This window comes from Phoenix dactylifera, chromosome 7 (assembly GCF_051530095.1).
Source record: "Phoenix dactylifera cultivar Ajwa chromosome 7, Ajwa_hap1_PhDact_Kaust_v1.1, whole genome shotgun sequence".
Taxonomy (NCBI): Eukaryota; Viridiplantae; Streptophyta; class Magnoliopsida; order Arecales; family Arecaceae; genus Phoenix; species Phoenix dactylifera.
Genome location: NC_143196.1, coordinates 3,670,880 through 3,686,520, shown reverse-complemented (window position 1 = coordinate 3,686,520; position 15,641 = coordinate 3,670,880). Strand labels below are relative to the sequence as shown.

General features: G+C 35.6%; 1 protein-coding gene across 1 annotated transcript; it reads right to left on the bottom strand.

Annotated features, from left to right (window-relative positions):
* Positions 1-4,303: 4,303 nt before the first annotated feature.
* Positions 4,304-14,476, bottom strand: LOC103709257 (uncharacterized). The gene is made up of 10 exons (XM_039127529.3): positions 14,262-14,476; positions 12,038-12,185; positions 9,595-9,666; positions 8,677-8,748; positions 5,604-5,675; positions 5,374-5,517; positions 5,136-5,216; positions 4,899-5,042; positions 4,685-4,756; positions 4,304-4,600 (listed from the first exon to the last, which is right to left on the bottom strand). The coding sequence occupies exons 1-10, from the start codon at positions 14,458-14,460 to the stop codon at positions 4,510-4,512; spliced, it is 1,095 nt and encodes a 364-aa protein (XP_038983457.3). The 5' UTR covers positions 14,461-14,476; the 3' UTR covers positions 4,304-4,509.
* Positions 14,477-15,641: the final 1,165 nt, after the last annotated feature.

Below are 15,641 nucleotides of genomic sequence, written 5' to 3'. Positions count from 1 at the left end.
TTTAAATATAAAAATTATGTTTTTTAGTAAGAAAATACAAAAAATAAGGAATAAGCTAATTAATCAATTTTTATTTGTTTTGGGGTTTTTGGTCCTTAGTCAGCAAGAATATGAGATGGGGAGAGAGAGAGAGAGAGAGAGAGGGGGGGGGGGGGGGGGGGGGGGGGGGGGGGGGGGGGGGGGGCTATTAATGGGAAGTTGATGTTGAGTAATTAAAGGTAATGGAGAAAATTGACCTGAAGATAATGGATGGTGAGGGGAGGGATATGGACATAATTAAATGGCTTTGCATGGTACCTATTTTTCCATGATATGGGAGAAGTGAATATTTTACCTTTTAAATTACATTTGTATGGAAGGTAACAAACCATTTAAGAGGGTGATGATATTGCCAAAGATAGTATTGTTTATGTCCTTCTACCAATAACATATTGAATACATCATCTCTCATCCTATCTTGGAGCTAGCTAGTTTGCAAATTGACTGGTTAAAATTAGTGAGGTGACAATAGAATGGAGACTTAGAAGCCAGGGCTGGTGGGAAATGGTTTAGTAGTCATTGAAGGGTCCAGGTTTGGTGAATACTACTACCACTATCTCTTTTAACTCCTTAGGAGTTGAAAGGTCTTAAGCCAGCAACATCAAGGTATTGGACTCAGATACCAACCATATTATTATGTCAAAGAAAGAGATTATGGAGTTTGGATTGATGCAAAAAAATGGATCAAAGAGTCAAATTTCACAATCATAACCATAGTCATGTGATATTATTTTATTCTTTTTAGGTGAAATACCGGCCAGAGACAGATCTTATGGAAACCCAACTACCTTCGTGAAACAATTTGATAGAGTTGCACAAATCAAAAGGAGGATCAAGGATGGGACTATTCTCTTATCTTAATCATAACATAATTGTTGCATACGATGTATGTAAGAGTATAATTTACTTGCAAATAGATGAAATACAATGGCATCAATAATCGACTAGTAAATTTCTACCAAAAAAAAGCAAAATATTTAGTTGATTAATTCAAAGAATTTATTCAGACTGTGGCATGTAAGTTTTTGGTCATTGCCAATGAGGATTATCATTTATTCTGTAGCATTAATTCTTTGTGATGCATTCAAGAGCTTTCTGATTGGCCAATAGGTCTTTCTTTACAAAGTCGATACAAAATTTCTATTTTTAGATCCTTCTTCTTCACCATAAAAAGCCTACTAGAATAGAAAAAAAATAAGATGAAGTGTAGAGCAATCCTATTTGCCAACAAAGCATTAAAGGTGTGATGACCACATGCAATCATAACTTTTTGTGAGAAATAATGCATATATCATAATTTACGCATGAAACTTTACATCATCTAATGTGACCCTCTGCCCTATGAAAATGACTGCCTACAATATTTTGGAGTATTCATGATCATATCATATACTTATAACTTGCATCACTTCTCGAAATAGTATAATCTCACTTTCTTGAAGCATTATCTACACCTTCGCTGCTATATTGGCAGGCCGACACCTCTATTTTTGTAGTTTTAAAGTGAAGAAATTATTTCGCTTTTTGTAGTTTATAAGCCCTCGCTCGATGGTATTCTACAGCAACTTGTCCCATACATGCATATATATAAGTATCATAGTCACAAAGGTCTAATATGATAATTGCTGATAAGGGTTCCCAGTCTGTGGGGACAATTTGTTTACAGAATAATTGTTTAACTTTCTTGTGAATTTGTTACTCAGAAACCATTTATTTTTAGGAAGTGGGATTGGTTTTCTGCACCATGAAGCACTTCATGCATTTTATTAATGAGATGCATTGATTTATTTATATTGAGTTGATGCAGGATTAAGTGGATGCACATATCCTTTGTTTTAATGCCACTCTGACCACCTCCAAGCCAATAGCCATAGGCATTATTTTAACCACAATTCACATGCCTTCTTCCACTTCAGGAAGCAAGACTCAGATGCTGTAGAATATTATTTTAAGAACATCCATCCTTTGGATAAATCTCCCTAAAACTAAGTAAATAACTTGTCCTAGTTTAGAGTGAATGTAAACCTTGTGATTTACTAGTTTGTATAATGTTTCCTTATAGTCCTGTACATATCCAAGCAGGAGGACCTACAGTTTATATTAATCTACATGCCCATGTTTGCTTGGTGAAAGTGGCGACTTCTTTCGCTATATTGTAAGTATGATTCTTCTATTTGTGATATAAGGTTGAGTGAAAGAAAAGAGTGGACAGAAAAATTTCAAAGACAAAAAAGAAAAAAAAAGGAGTTGTGGAGCATTTAAATTTTTTGATGCTCTGTGTGTGTTCATCTTTATTCTAAGGGAGACGACCAACTATAAGTGTCCATGCAGTCAAGACAAAGGCATGTACTATAAGGACCTTCAACTTGGACCACTCTAACGTTCCTTAGAGATTTTGATCTCTATACCTGTAATATCTGACAAAGAACAGAAACTACAAGCATAATAGATATCATACTCCATGTGATAATTTCAAAATTGAAACTAAGACCAAGTCATGGCTATCTATTTCTTGATATGGAACCTAGTGCTCGATGATTCGATGGTCCAAGGTTGGTCTCATCGTCATTACAATAATTTGGCCGCATGTCTATACACCTCCAGTACTTGCAAACTCTACAGTCATTTAGTTAGGATTGCGACAATCTACGCTCGTACAGTACAAATTACTTTGTCATGAGGACCATTTGTAAGGCAGCTTTCAAGATGCCACAGCAAAATTATATTTCATTGGATTAGAGCGAAACTCGTTACATAGGGAAAGATCATATGGACCAAAGCAAGAGCCATCAAGGAGGCTATCATGATAGGTGGGAGCCATGTCATATGTTGGTTGGGTTTTGTATGATTCCACTCTCATTCAAGGATTTTGATGTTGTTACACTACAATAATTTCAAATTTGGGAGGACTTGGAATTTTCAGCATGATGTAAGTTTCAAGGGACCACCAAAAAAGTAGGGCTGCTTCATAGAAAGGAATGATGCACAAAGGCCTTGGTTTAGATCAGATAAGTATAATGGCACTGTCTGGCAACAAGCTTTTTGAGGACAAGTAGCATCTTTAACGATGCTATGTGGCCACTTTTTGAGACTTTGTTCATGAAGCCTTTGGTTTTATGCTCTTCACGTCCAAGACTCCCAGATGGTCCTCATGCATGAAGGCAATACTCTGGAAAGGCTCCTAGGGCAAAAACAGAATGGTCTGACTGCAGCTGTCCTTTGACATTACACTGAAAGCATGGTTAGCTAGTAGAGGAGGCAATTAGGAACAGGACAGTAAGCAAAAGATAAGAAGAAGAAGACAGAAAGGAAGACAGAAAGGTTACACCTTAGGAAGTGCTCTGAGCATCCAAACAGGAAAAAAAAATCTTAAAGTTCTGTAGCCACAAGATCTAGGGGAACTTAAGATTAAACCAGTATTCTGTAATAAAAAATTTGGTTGGCTCGATCTTGTAGAAGTCCAGAAAAAAGAAAACTAATAAAGAACGGTCTAGCGTATGGGACTCAAGGTTTGGAGAAGGTCGGATGGATACAACTTTATCACAATGAAGCAAACTGTTGCATCAAGACTCGCCCTCTTTTTTCTAAAAGGAAGAAAATTAGTAAATAAAAAAATAGTATCCGTTAGGAACCTAGAAACAAAAATTAATAAATGAAAAAAAGAAGTATCTTGCAAGATATGGACTTCAGCTTACATATAATCAACTATAAGGTAATAAAATATATAAAATGAGAATTGCTAGGGAGCAATACAAGCTTTTAACATGTGAAGGAAACATGGAAGGGAGGAAAAACAAATGTGCGCTGCTATTGTCATCTGAGTCATGAAAATGGGAGGGTACATCTACTGCTTTCCATCCATAACTCCATCTCCTTCCCTTGAAACAATATCAATTATTCTTTCAAAATGAAGAAAAAATAAATAAATCAATTCTCTGTCCCTAATAATTATACTCAAATAGTTTCTTCAGGCTTACTTTGAGTGCCTCGTATTCTAACTCTATCCTTTCTATTTAATATCAAACATCCACATCATCATCTTCACCTCTGCTATGCATGTGAGTACCTTCAATTTCAAGGTTCGCTGTACTGATATCAAATCCTGTACCAGTGCCACACTAGCATAGTATCGATGCGGTACGGTACAGATTTTTTTAGCATACTGAAGGTCCGTACGCCGCCCGTACCGGTACTAGTACCAAACCAATACGGTACGGTACGCTCAGTACCGTTCAATCCAGTACGGCATACCATGCTCTGTTCATTATCTAATGTTTCTAACCAAGATTCTTGCCCATTTTTCCGTAGAAGTTGCATACATCTTCTAGTTCTGTATTTAATATCAGATTTATCTGGGAACATATACTACAAAAATTAGCTAATTGTATCCACTATTGGCAGCGGACAACAGAGCTCTAGGAAATAAAGTGGGAACAATCCCTTAAAAAACCAAAGATTGTGGGAAGCTCACTAGAAGGCAAACTCCGTATCAGTGACTTCAAGCACCTTATGTGCACCCTTTGGCTTTGCCCCAGGCTTGAACTGGTTACCTTCGATGCACCTGCATCGGATGTATTTGTAAGAAAATACTCATTGGATGACACTATATACAGAATGAGAAAATGAAGACTGCAAAGAAGCTCACAGCTCTTTCAGGAAGGGGTGTTTGTATAACCCATTAGGGATCCTCCCAGTGAATGCATTGTGGTCCAAGTACCTGATAACATGTTTGAAAACGAAAGACAGATTAGTGCCCACTAAGGAGGGAGCTATTTCAACAAAAAAGGAGGGAGCTATCAAAGATTTCCTTCCTCCAGAGTGGAATAGAAATTCCTGATTAAAAGATCGGATAAACTCACAAATAGGTTAATCTTGGAATATCGACAAGCTTGGGAGTTACTGGTCCAGTCATCTTGTTATATGATAGGTGTAAAATTTCCAGGCTGGTCAAATTTGCAAGCTGATCCGGCAATCCTCCACTCAAGTGGTTATTGTTCAGGTATCTAGATATCAGAGTTTAGGTTTAATTTAGGAAGAAGATATACAGCCTCAAATGAAATCATGATAACATAAGCATTGGAGAGATATCCACTTACAAGTTATGGAGGGATGGAAAGCAGTCCCCATTGCGGATGAGGTCTCTTAATGTTCCTGTGAGGCGGTTGTTACCAACATCACTGGGAATAGATAAATGGTTAGCAAATTATAACAGTTGGCCAGCACAATATTGTTAAGAGAATGATAAGAGGGAAAAATCTAGGAATTTGTTATCGGTTAGAAATTCAGATCAATGACTGATTCTTCTGGAGAGTCATATGAGAGAGAGAGAGATACAGATGTCGTAGGTTCTTGAGATTTCCCAACTCTGGAGGAATTTTTCCAGTAAAATGGTTCCCATGGAGATAGAGATAACGAAGTTCTGGCAAGTTTGCAAGCTCTACAGGAATTTCACCTCTAAAGTTATTGAAGCTCAAGTACCTGCATAGATCTCATATAACAAACATCAGTATGTAAAACTCAGAAGGAAACCGAGTCCAAGAAATGGAAAACTCTGGCATGCTTACACATGCGTTAGTTTCTTTAGTTCACCAATTTCAGGAGGAAGAACATCTTGCAGCTTATTCCATCTCAGATTCCTGAGAAGTACACAATTGAACAATATTTCAGAAATAAAATTACTAATTGCTTAAATAATGACAAGTCAGCTTAGATCAGCTTTTCTCAACTACAATAAAAATATTATTTAACAATAAAGGTAGAGTTATTTCTTGCATATTATGAACACAAACAATAATTGCGCAGGTATAATTTAGACTGCACCATCCAAATGTGAAACAGAAAATGACGTGCCAAAGGCTGACTTTTTTATTTGAAGTAGAGCCTGATGTTAATCTGATCAGTTAGACCTACAGCAAGACTTGATAGCTCTACATTGCATAAATTACAAAACTGACTTCCTCTAGGAATTATGAATCAAAATCAAATAATGATAGTTCACGAAGATCACATCGAAATTATGATTTCTTTTTTCAAAACTAGCTTTATTTCATTTATCATGAAGTCTAAGGAGGCTTGCCACTGTTTTGCTTTAAAAAAAATTATGAGAAATGAACAGTTATTTTACATTATAATCAAACATTTTGGACCATCTAGTTTACAAGACACATTTTCATGTCATGTAACATATTAACTAGAAACATGGATTTGGTATTTTATTGTCTCAAAACAATGTATACTCGCAAATGTCCAGTTGAAAAGACCAGAAAACTCTAGACTGGTCAGTTTTAAGGTTATATTTCTCAATTTTAGTGGAAGGAAAGAGCCAAATCAATAATCAATACATTCATAAAAAGCTTATTGCCCTGATACTCTTTGGGTGCGTTTGGTAACCCCAACAGGATCACCATGGTGATCTAAGATCTCCGGTGATCTGAATACTGGGGTGATTTGATCCCCAGTGATCTAAGATCAATGTATTTGGTAGGCCATGGTTCAGTGATTAAAAATCCCCGGGTATTCATGAGTAACTTGTTTGGTATGGTACGGAGATCCAAAATCACTGACCGCATAATACCACAAATACCCCTGATATATCATAGATGAATTTTTTATGTGTTTTTAATTTCCATGAATTAAAAATGTAAGCCAATATGTTAATTTCTATAATAGCTCCATAATTTTATCACATATTCTACTTTTAGTAGCCCTTATCATATATTTATTAATCATATAAAATATATAATAATAAAATATTAATATATTTATCAATATATTAATTATTAATATATTCTAAAAAATACATTTATTACTCCTATAAATTATTAATCTTATAAAAATATGTTATTTTTCATTATAGAATTAATATTTTTATTTATACTTATAATAGATTTTTTTAATACAAATAATTATTTTGATTAGAAAATAAGGTAAATAGGAGAAATATACTAATATATTAAATATTTTCATTATATAAATATAAAATATAATGATATATTTCTACTATAATTTAAAATTATCCTTTAATAATAATAGCATAATAATATGATTAGTAATATATTATAATATAATTTATATCATTAATATAATATATAATATCAACATAATATTATATCTATATATAATATTGACATAATATATTGATGGTATATTGATATATCAATTTTTTTTGCTAACTTGAGGGGTATTTTTGTCTTTAACTTTCAATCCAGGATCACTGCGCTGGGGTGATCTTGGATTTCCGACCTCAAGGACGGGTATCCCATCACCGAGTTGGGGGGTGATTTGAGGAGTAGAGGTGATTTAAGATTACCGCCACGTAGGATCACCGTGGTGCAACCAAACGCGGTGATCTCATCACCTCCACCCACATTATCCTTGATCCTGGGACGATCACCCCATACCAAACGCCCCCTTTGTGACCATGTTATTACCACCGACCACACCTGCTGGTCTTCATAATATATGGCTTCCTCTAGCATGGAAATAGTTTGGCTGTCAATATAGAAATAAAAAAGTCAGAATAATTTTCAAAAGTGGATTTCTGCTTTGGCTTATATTGGATATCCTGGAAATGGTGGTCTATGGAATTCCAATTCTAAATATTTGCCAAATTACCTTCATGAAAATTAATGCATCGGCATTTTGTTAATTATCATCATGAAGAAAGAATTGAAGCTAACACCCAAAAAAAAATTGCCCACTTCGACTTTGATGTTGTTCTACACCACAATGGACATATTTTCATTCTGCATCAATATCACGAGAAACAAATAACTATGAAGAAATTATAAAACCAAATCTGAAACAGAAGGAAGCAACTTGTATTTTATTAATTTTGCTACAATATTGCCGGCAATGCTTCATCAAAATTGATCAGGTCACAAAAAATGGGTATCCTAAAACTAGTCACCAAAGACAATAACGAACTACATTTTTCCACGAAAAAAGGTCTCCAATTTGAAAATGTTGCAATATGTATTAGTATTTATATAATGGATGTAGGGCTGAAATCGGATCAGATACGGATCTGACATTCGTATATCCATATCAATATTTGTTTTATTTGACGAATACAAATACGGATACGGATGTTAGTCAGATGCAAAAATTCATACCTACATTTGTTTTAAACGGATACGAATACAAATCGGATACTGGAAGCATGGATATAAATATGGATACAAGTCGAATAATTAAACTTTATGACCATAGAATCAAAGATATTACTAAGTTGATGATAGGCTAAGTTAATAGCATATTAATATGATCATTTATTTTTCTTAAAAGTTCATCAGCGCTGGATACAATTAAATAAGATTATGAAGAGAATCGGATATCCAGATAAGGATCGAGAAGTTGTCTATTCATATTCATATCCGGGTTTTTTTTACGGATATGGATATTATTCAGATGCTCAAATTTCTATCCATATTTGGAGAGATTCGGATATGAAAATAGATCCGGACAGATATTATCTAATCCACTTCCCCTAAATGGATGATACTAAAGATCAATTCTGCATGGTGTGTTCATGTTTAGAATATAACATTAGAAAAAATTTTGAGTAGAAATATATCACATAGACGATAACATAATGCAAAATGTGAATATTAGCCAAGAAAATTTGGAGAAACATACAATATCTTGAGGTGTTTCAGCCGCCTGATTTGAGGAGGGATTGGCCCTGTCAACTTGTTGTTATGGAGATCCCTGTAATTTGAAGATGTCAGGTTGAGCAGCGGCCTTTCATCAACTTTGAACAAAAAAGGAAAAGAAATATAAATACATGCCTACAGGAACCACCCAGAAACTTCCACAATGGAAAGGTGAATTTGTTTTGCTTGTATAAATTGATTATGCCTATCAGACTCAGAAACAAAATTTTCAGACATGCTTCACTGTTCTTTTATCCCATCAAAGGGGAGAAAACTCATATGCTTAGCGGACAACAATAACACAACGTCAATGATCTAACTTCACAAAAATCAGCTAATATTTACAATTTAAAAAACCAGCGTAATCAAGCTTAGCATTAACAAAGATTAATGATTTTTCAATACATACAATTAAAGAGCATCAGATGTCAGCAATACAAGCCATTCACATTCTCAAGGATGTCTGACTATTAAAAAATCCATGGGTTCAGTATCCATAATACAGCATGAGCATGTTTAAACTTGTCACAAATTCATTGGAGACTGACACATTAGGCTAAATTTCACTCCATAAGATGATGCAGTAAGCTTACTGTCTGAACATGCTGTTTCTGTAATTATTTCGAAATCAAGTCACCACCAGCAACAGGCTCAAGTTGATGTGGGATGGCTATAGGTAACTAGGACAGCAGACAAAGATTAATAAATTATTTTTTTATGTTCAACTGTAGAACTACTGGTTTTTCAAGCTCGAGGATCAAGCACAGATGCAACACAAGTATTTCTCTTATTCTAACGTACTACTTGGCAAAGCATTACAAACAAGAGTAACCATTAAATAACAGGCTTAGGATTTTGAGATTTCATAAACATGATTTTGATGACAGAAGAGAATTCTTACAGCCTCGTCAGATCCAGGAGATTTGTAACAGCGGTAGGAAAAGGACCAACAATTGATACTGCATACACTTCCCTGCAGAAGAAATAGGATCATAATAATATAAGGTATGTACTAAAGGGAATTTCAACATGATAATCACTTCGAGCTTGTTCACCAAAATCTATATTCTAAACATTTGAAACCAATATCTTTCAGGGTTCAAAATTTTAAATGACAATTTGCATCCAATGGTAAGTTTATACATACATGGAAAGGAGAGGCACTGAAAACCAGTGATCCCTTATTGTGCTAAATAAATACTATGATGTTACAATCCAAAGCTCCACAGCAACAATGACATTTAAAACCTTAAATTAAATATTTATGTAATTAGAAAAACTTCTAATAGATGTGGTCCTATCATGGAACAGTGATAGCAAAAAGATGTACTTGGAATTGTTGTCTCAGTCATTTACTCGTTCCAAAGCATTGATAATATAAACCAAGTAATAATGTATTTTATCTTCAATCTTCATATGACATATCTGAAGCATACCCTATACATGTGGGCATGCAGGAGAGAGCATATTGCTTTAGGTTTACTGACACTGAAATAAGCTGACCAGTCCTATCCGTGTTGCTTGCAGTTGAGATGCTAAATAAAGGCACGTAGGAAACTATGATATATTAAGATGTGTAGGGTTATCAGTCGACTTCTAGCACATACTAGCTACTATAAACCAAACTCAAACATTGTGTGCTAGGATATGCTAAACCATCCCGAACCGAACGGTTCAGGGCATACCGAACTATCTCGAACAGGATGGTTTAAGGTATACCGAATTGCCCCAAACCAGATAGCTTAGGGTAATACCGAACCATCCCGAATTGGATGGTTTAGAACATATCGAATTGAACCGGGCAATTCAAGGTGTACCGAACCAAACCGGCCAAGAATCGGGATGGTTCGGCTAATTGAAACAGTTCAGCTCATCAATTACAACCCCGCAACTATGACCCCCTAATTGTATTTAGATCTCTCTCTCTCTCTCTCAACCCTCTTCTTGAACCCTAACCGAAGCCATCGCCCTCGATCAACATTGATGCTCATGTCATCACCCTAGATTGATGCTAATGCCAACACCCTCACCATGGATCATGCCAACACCGATGTCGTCCCTCTCCGGGCATTCAAACCAGTACGCCTCTCTCTCTATCCCTCTCTTTCTTTCTCCCTTTCCCCTCTTCCTCTCTCATCTTTCTCCCCTTTGTCTTCCCTCCTCCACCCCCCACGCGTTCTCCTCTTCTCTCGATCCTTTGTCTTCAATACAACTCGGCTTAGTAAGGTACATGCCAATACTATACTGAACCGATAGCCATCCAGTACGACTTCCGGTACCTTTTAGGCGAACCTTGTTGTGTGCATTAATTGAACTATGGATACAAGACATCCAAACTTTTGGCTTCTTTTTGAGATACTTAGGCTTGTCAATAGGTTAAAAAAGCAATTTGACATTCTAATATAGAAACAGACATTTTGCATACATTAAAATTTTACATAACTATATAAATTGAAAAATAAAATTAATAGTAGCCTAGATCAAATAGAACAGAAGTACTGGCCTCTTAGTGTTGAGTATTAAATGGTAATTTTATGTGTCATTCCATGCTGATGTATGCTGAGTGTCCAAACAATGCAATATGTGGTTTGTATCAACACCCGAGGACAAATACAGTATGCAAGACTTTACTCCTTAATATAAAGAAATACGTATCAAAGAATATATTCCTGTGTTTGAATATCAATCTGAAAAGTTACATCATATCGACATATTCTTCTTATATCAAGTAAATATCTGTGCAGCTGCATTATTCCCATACTATAAAATCAATATTATTCTTTTTAGTTTTCATGTTGCAAAGCAATTTCAATGAAACAATGTTTCTGTGCAATGCTCACCACATACAAATGTGTGTTTTTACAACTATAACCTTCTTTTGTCTTGTATCTTTAGCTTTAGTAATTCTTGCAAAAGGGAAGGGAGTCTTTTACAAACTTCTGGACTTCTGGACTTCAGATTCATATATGATCTACTCTGAAAGCTTAAAGGATTAAAACAGTAAAAGTATGACTTGCTGAGGGTTTTCTTGCTGGCTCCTAAAGTAACAGCTATATATGATATAAATTGAAAGATTATATAATATTAAAAGTTCAACCTCCATATGACCTAAAAAAAGTATGCCTTTTTCCCATTTATTTCACCAATTCTAAACTTTATTTTATATTTCATCCCATTTAATGATGCATTTTAAGATGCATTTCCGTTAATTTTACAAACTTAGCATTGGCCATGGTTAATATCAGCCAAAATAATGACAATCAAACTTGTGGCGCTACACACCAATGTCAATAAATGAATGAGAGAACAGAGAAAGGACAGAAGCGAATAGTTTGCTTTCTTACAATTCTGTCACAACCCTGTAATCTCCTTGCTGAGAACATGTAACACCAGACCATGGGGGAAGATCACCATATCCACAAGGATCATCTCCAAGCCATGCATAAACCACCCTCCATCCAAGCGAGGCCTTGATTTCATTTAATGCCTTTACTGCAACAAAGCCAATTTTAAGCCCATCAGAGAGCACAAAGAAGAATCTTTCATCCTCAAGCAAGATCAAATCCATGAACATTCATATTATACTACTATAATAAATGAAGATTATTAATTAAAAAATTCATAGCACATTGCATTGTCAGCAAGAACTATATTCTAAGCAAGCAATATCAATTTTCCATATATGTCAATTGAAGTAATTTAAAAGTAAATGTAGTTCACAGATAGCACAATTACCACCAACTAGAGTAAAGTGTTCCTTCCTATCCAGTTTGCAAGTTAGAGTTACCCATCAAAACATAACAATTCAAACAACAGAATGAATTTTTGTCTTTCTGGTGAATAGCATACTTTAGAGTTTAGATAATCATAGAAGTCTCAAAACAAGGTTTAGGCCTATGGTTCTCTATTGTTTGGAATTTTTGGAAACAAAGAGAAAATAAGAGGACGCAACTGTATAAGGTCATCCATTTGGTTATTGGTGGTCATACGGTGAAAGAATAACTGTGGTGGGTGGTGTGTCGGGGGCAGAGGTGTGCTTAGTTCACTGCTTTTGTATGGGTTTACAGGTTTTCCCAATTCAATCAGCATGGTTATACAAATATTCGGAAAGCTTTGGTAAAGTGATTAGGACTTTGATTGAGTTATTGACTGTTACTAAATAAGTAGGGGAGGGTTGTTCCCTTAATTAATTTTCCTGAGGGATTTGAAGTGCTATAATCTTTCTAGCACATTTAGGTCATCTCCTCTTCTTCCTTTCTCCTGCCCCCAGAATGATTTTAACTGTTGTTCTATCACTTTGTACATAACCTTTTAGTGGGCTACATCATTGGTGCCATAGTGAAATTATCCAACTCCACTCATGACCCATGAGATGGTAGATACGTATTACTGCACCTTGCTAATCTTGACACTCGATTGATTTAGCAAATAAGCTACTAAGAAGACTATTGAGTATTGATAAGTTTGACGTGCCAGAACAAGTCAAGAAGAGAATCCCCATGACAAATCATATGGATCATCTCTCTGCAGGTAAGGATGGTCCTACTTCAAACTAACTCCTTCAACTCCTCCTTTGGTTTTAAGTCTAGAAAAGACTGATGTCCATGTTAAAGAAGTATTACATCTGCTTCCTTCTTTCTTCTCCATCTTATTTAGGATTTTCTAAAAGCATTATTTACTAAAAGAAAGATCAGAACAAGATTCAACCTTGCAATGATGGTAGACAATGGCTTTGTGGCATCTGCCGCTATAGCTATCCCTCCATCACTTCTTGTCCCAAATGTAACATCTTGTCATCTAAGTGTTACCATGACAATTTTCTCAACAAAAGCCTTTTATCTGTTAAACCAAAGGACCTCTTGATTTGAAATTTTGGCATGTTAAGGGCTTTTACCAAGGGAGAAACCGAGGTACTAAATCTCAAAGTTTCAGCTAAGAACTTTAACTGAATGAAGGGTTTAAGGATTGCGGAAAGGATCAAACAGGCACTGGATTAAAAAAAATGTTTGTAAATGCAGCACTTATAAAAATACCGAGATATATTTTATTAAATTTACTTAATCAATGTATAACTCTGAACTTCAATGATCCTCCACCAAAACTTAGCATTCAAAGAGTAACTGAGGTAATATTTGCTGATTCAGATGACAAACAAAGATATAAAATATTGTCTTTTAAAACAAGTAAATAAAAAAAATTTATTAAATTTTTTTATTGCAATCAGCTAAATTTCCTCGCAATTAGCAAACATCAGATATGATCATTACTTCAGCTCACAAAAAGGTAACGACTTTACAGCAAAAACTGCATGCCGATCTGAAGCAAACGATTTACATCACCCAAACAGAAAAAGAAATCCAAACTCAGTTAAATTTCTTCCTAAAATAAACTAAACTACCCATCTCACTACAAAGAAGGGGGAAAAAATCAAACGAAAACCACCTAATTCTACATTTCCATCAAATCCAAAGCAAAATTGCTCACTTCAGTTCGAAATAATTATGCAGACGAGACAATGCAACCAAACTCTCAAAACGTATCGAAAGTTGGAGTCGAAGAAAGAAGCACCATCTCGCTTGACGGTTTTACAGCGTGCGAGGCTGAGAAGAAGAAGGAAGCAGCAGATTGAAGCCAAGTTCGAGGGGATCCACATCGGAGATCTCGATCCGAGCGCGGGGACGAAGAGATCGCCTCGCGTTGCCGCGTTCCAGAAGCCCCATTTTCCGCAGCGGGAGTAGAAAAAAAGAGCACGCGCCCGGGGGAGCATAATTAATTAATTAATTATATTAATATATGATTAATTATAGCTTATAGATCTCTAATTTCTATTCGTGCGGCTCTAAATCCACTTTAGTCTCGTGCTTGCAATGAGGGCGAGGTATCTCAGGCATCAAACTGAAGGATTTCGTAGATCACAGCCGTTCATCCTTTCCTCACGTGCATTTCGCGTGTTTGGAACTGAGAACTTAAAACTATGGAAGTCGGCCAATCTCTGTTGATTCTGCCGGCATGATATGATGCTCCCGTTTTTACAACATAGACACCCATTATTTCACCTTTGAGGCTTACAGGGACGCAAAAATTAGAAAAAGGAGTGAATTTATCAAATTGCATGTGTTAAAAAAAGAGATCCACCATTTTGCGACTATCATGCAAGACAGCTTTATATGCCATACATAGCTTGCCACTGTTTATAGCCATCCATCTCCTGATGGCGGTCGATGAGCATGGTACAGCATTTTGCGGTGCAATCCAATATCTTAAAATTCAATTTCTACTCTCATTTAGTAGTTCAATTTCGATCATGAACTAAATGTATTGAGAAATATAGCCATTCCAATTCTCACTCTAATTCCGATTTCGATCTTAAATCAAACATGCTCTGAGAGTTTCAAGCACCATTTTTACCTTTAAAGTGAAAGCTACTAATGTGGTGGTGCTACTTCGGGATACTAATTGTATAAAGGCATCATATATTTGAAATTAGTCGGAAGGTAACTTAGGATTCTTAAATCTGAACCTTGGAAGCTCATAGTGTGGTCTGAAGAAGCTTAGGTATGGATTTTGTCAGGATTTTTTTTTTTTCTCCAGGAAAGGTATATCAGGAGGGTTTAATTTTTATATGTTCTCTTCTCACCTATTAGTTAGCACAATGACTTTCTTTGCCACATTCAAGGTCAAGAGAGTGTCTGAATCCCATGTTATGCTATTAATGTGGTATACTGATTATGGATTGGAGAAATTACTTGCAGCATTCAACAGGGCTAAGGAGAAGAGAAGCCATCTACCATTCACAGCAAGATTTCTGGTCAAATCTATCTTTATCCATTATGGTATCTGTTTATTTTGGTAAAATGCATTCTTCTGTATGTGATATGGATGTCAGGGCTTTAAGGTACTTGCGGCAACATCAGTTTCCAGTTCAAGTGATCCACTCTTCTTGGTACC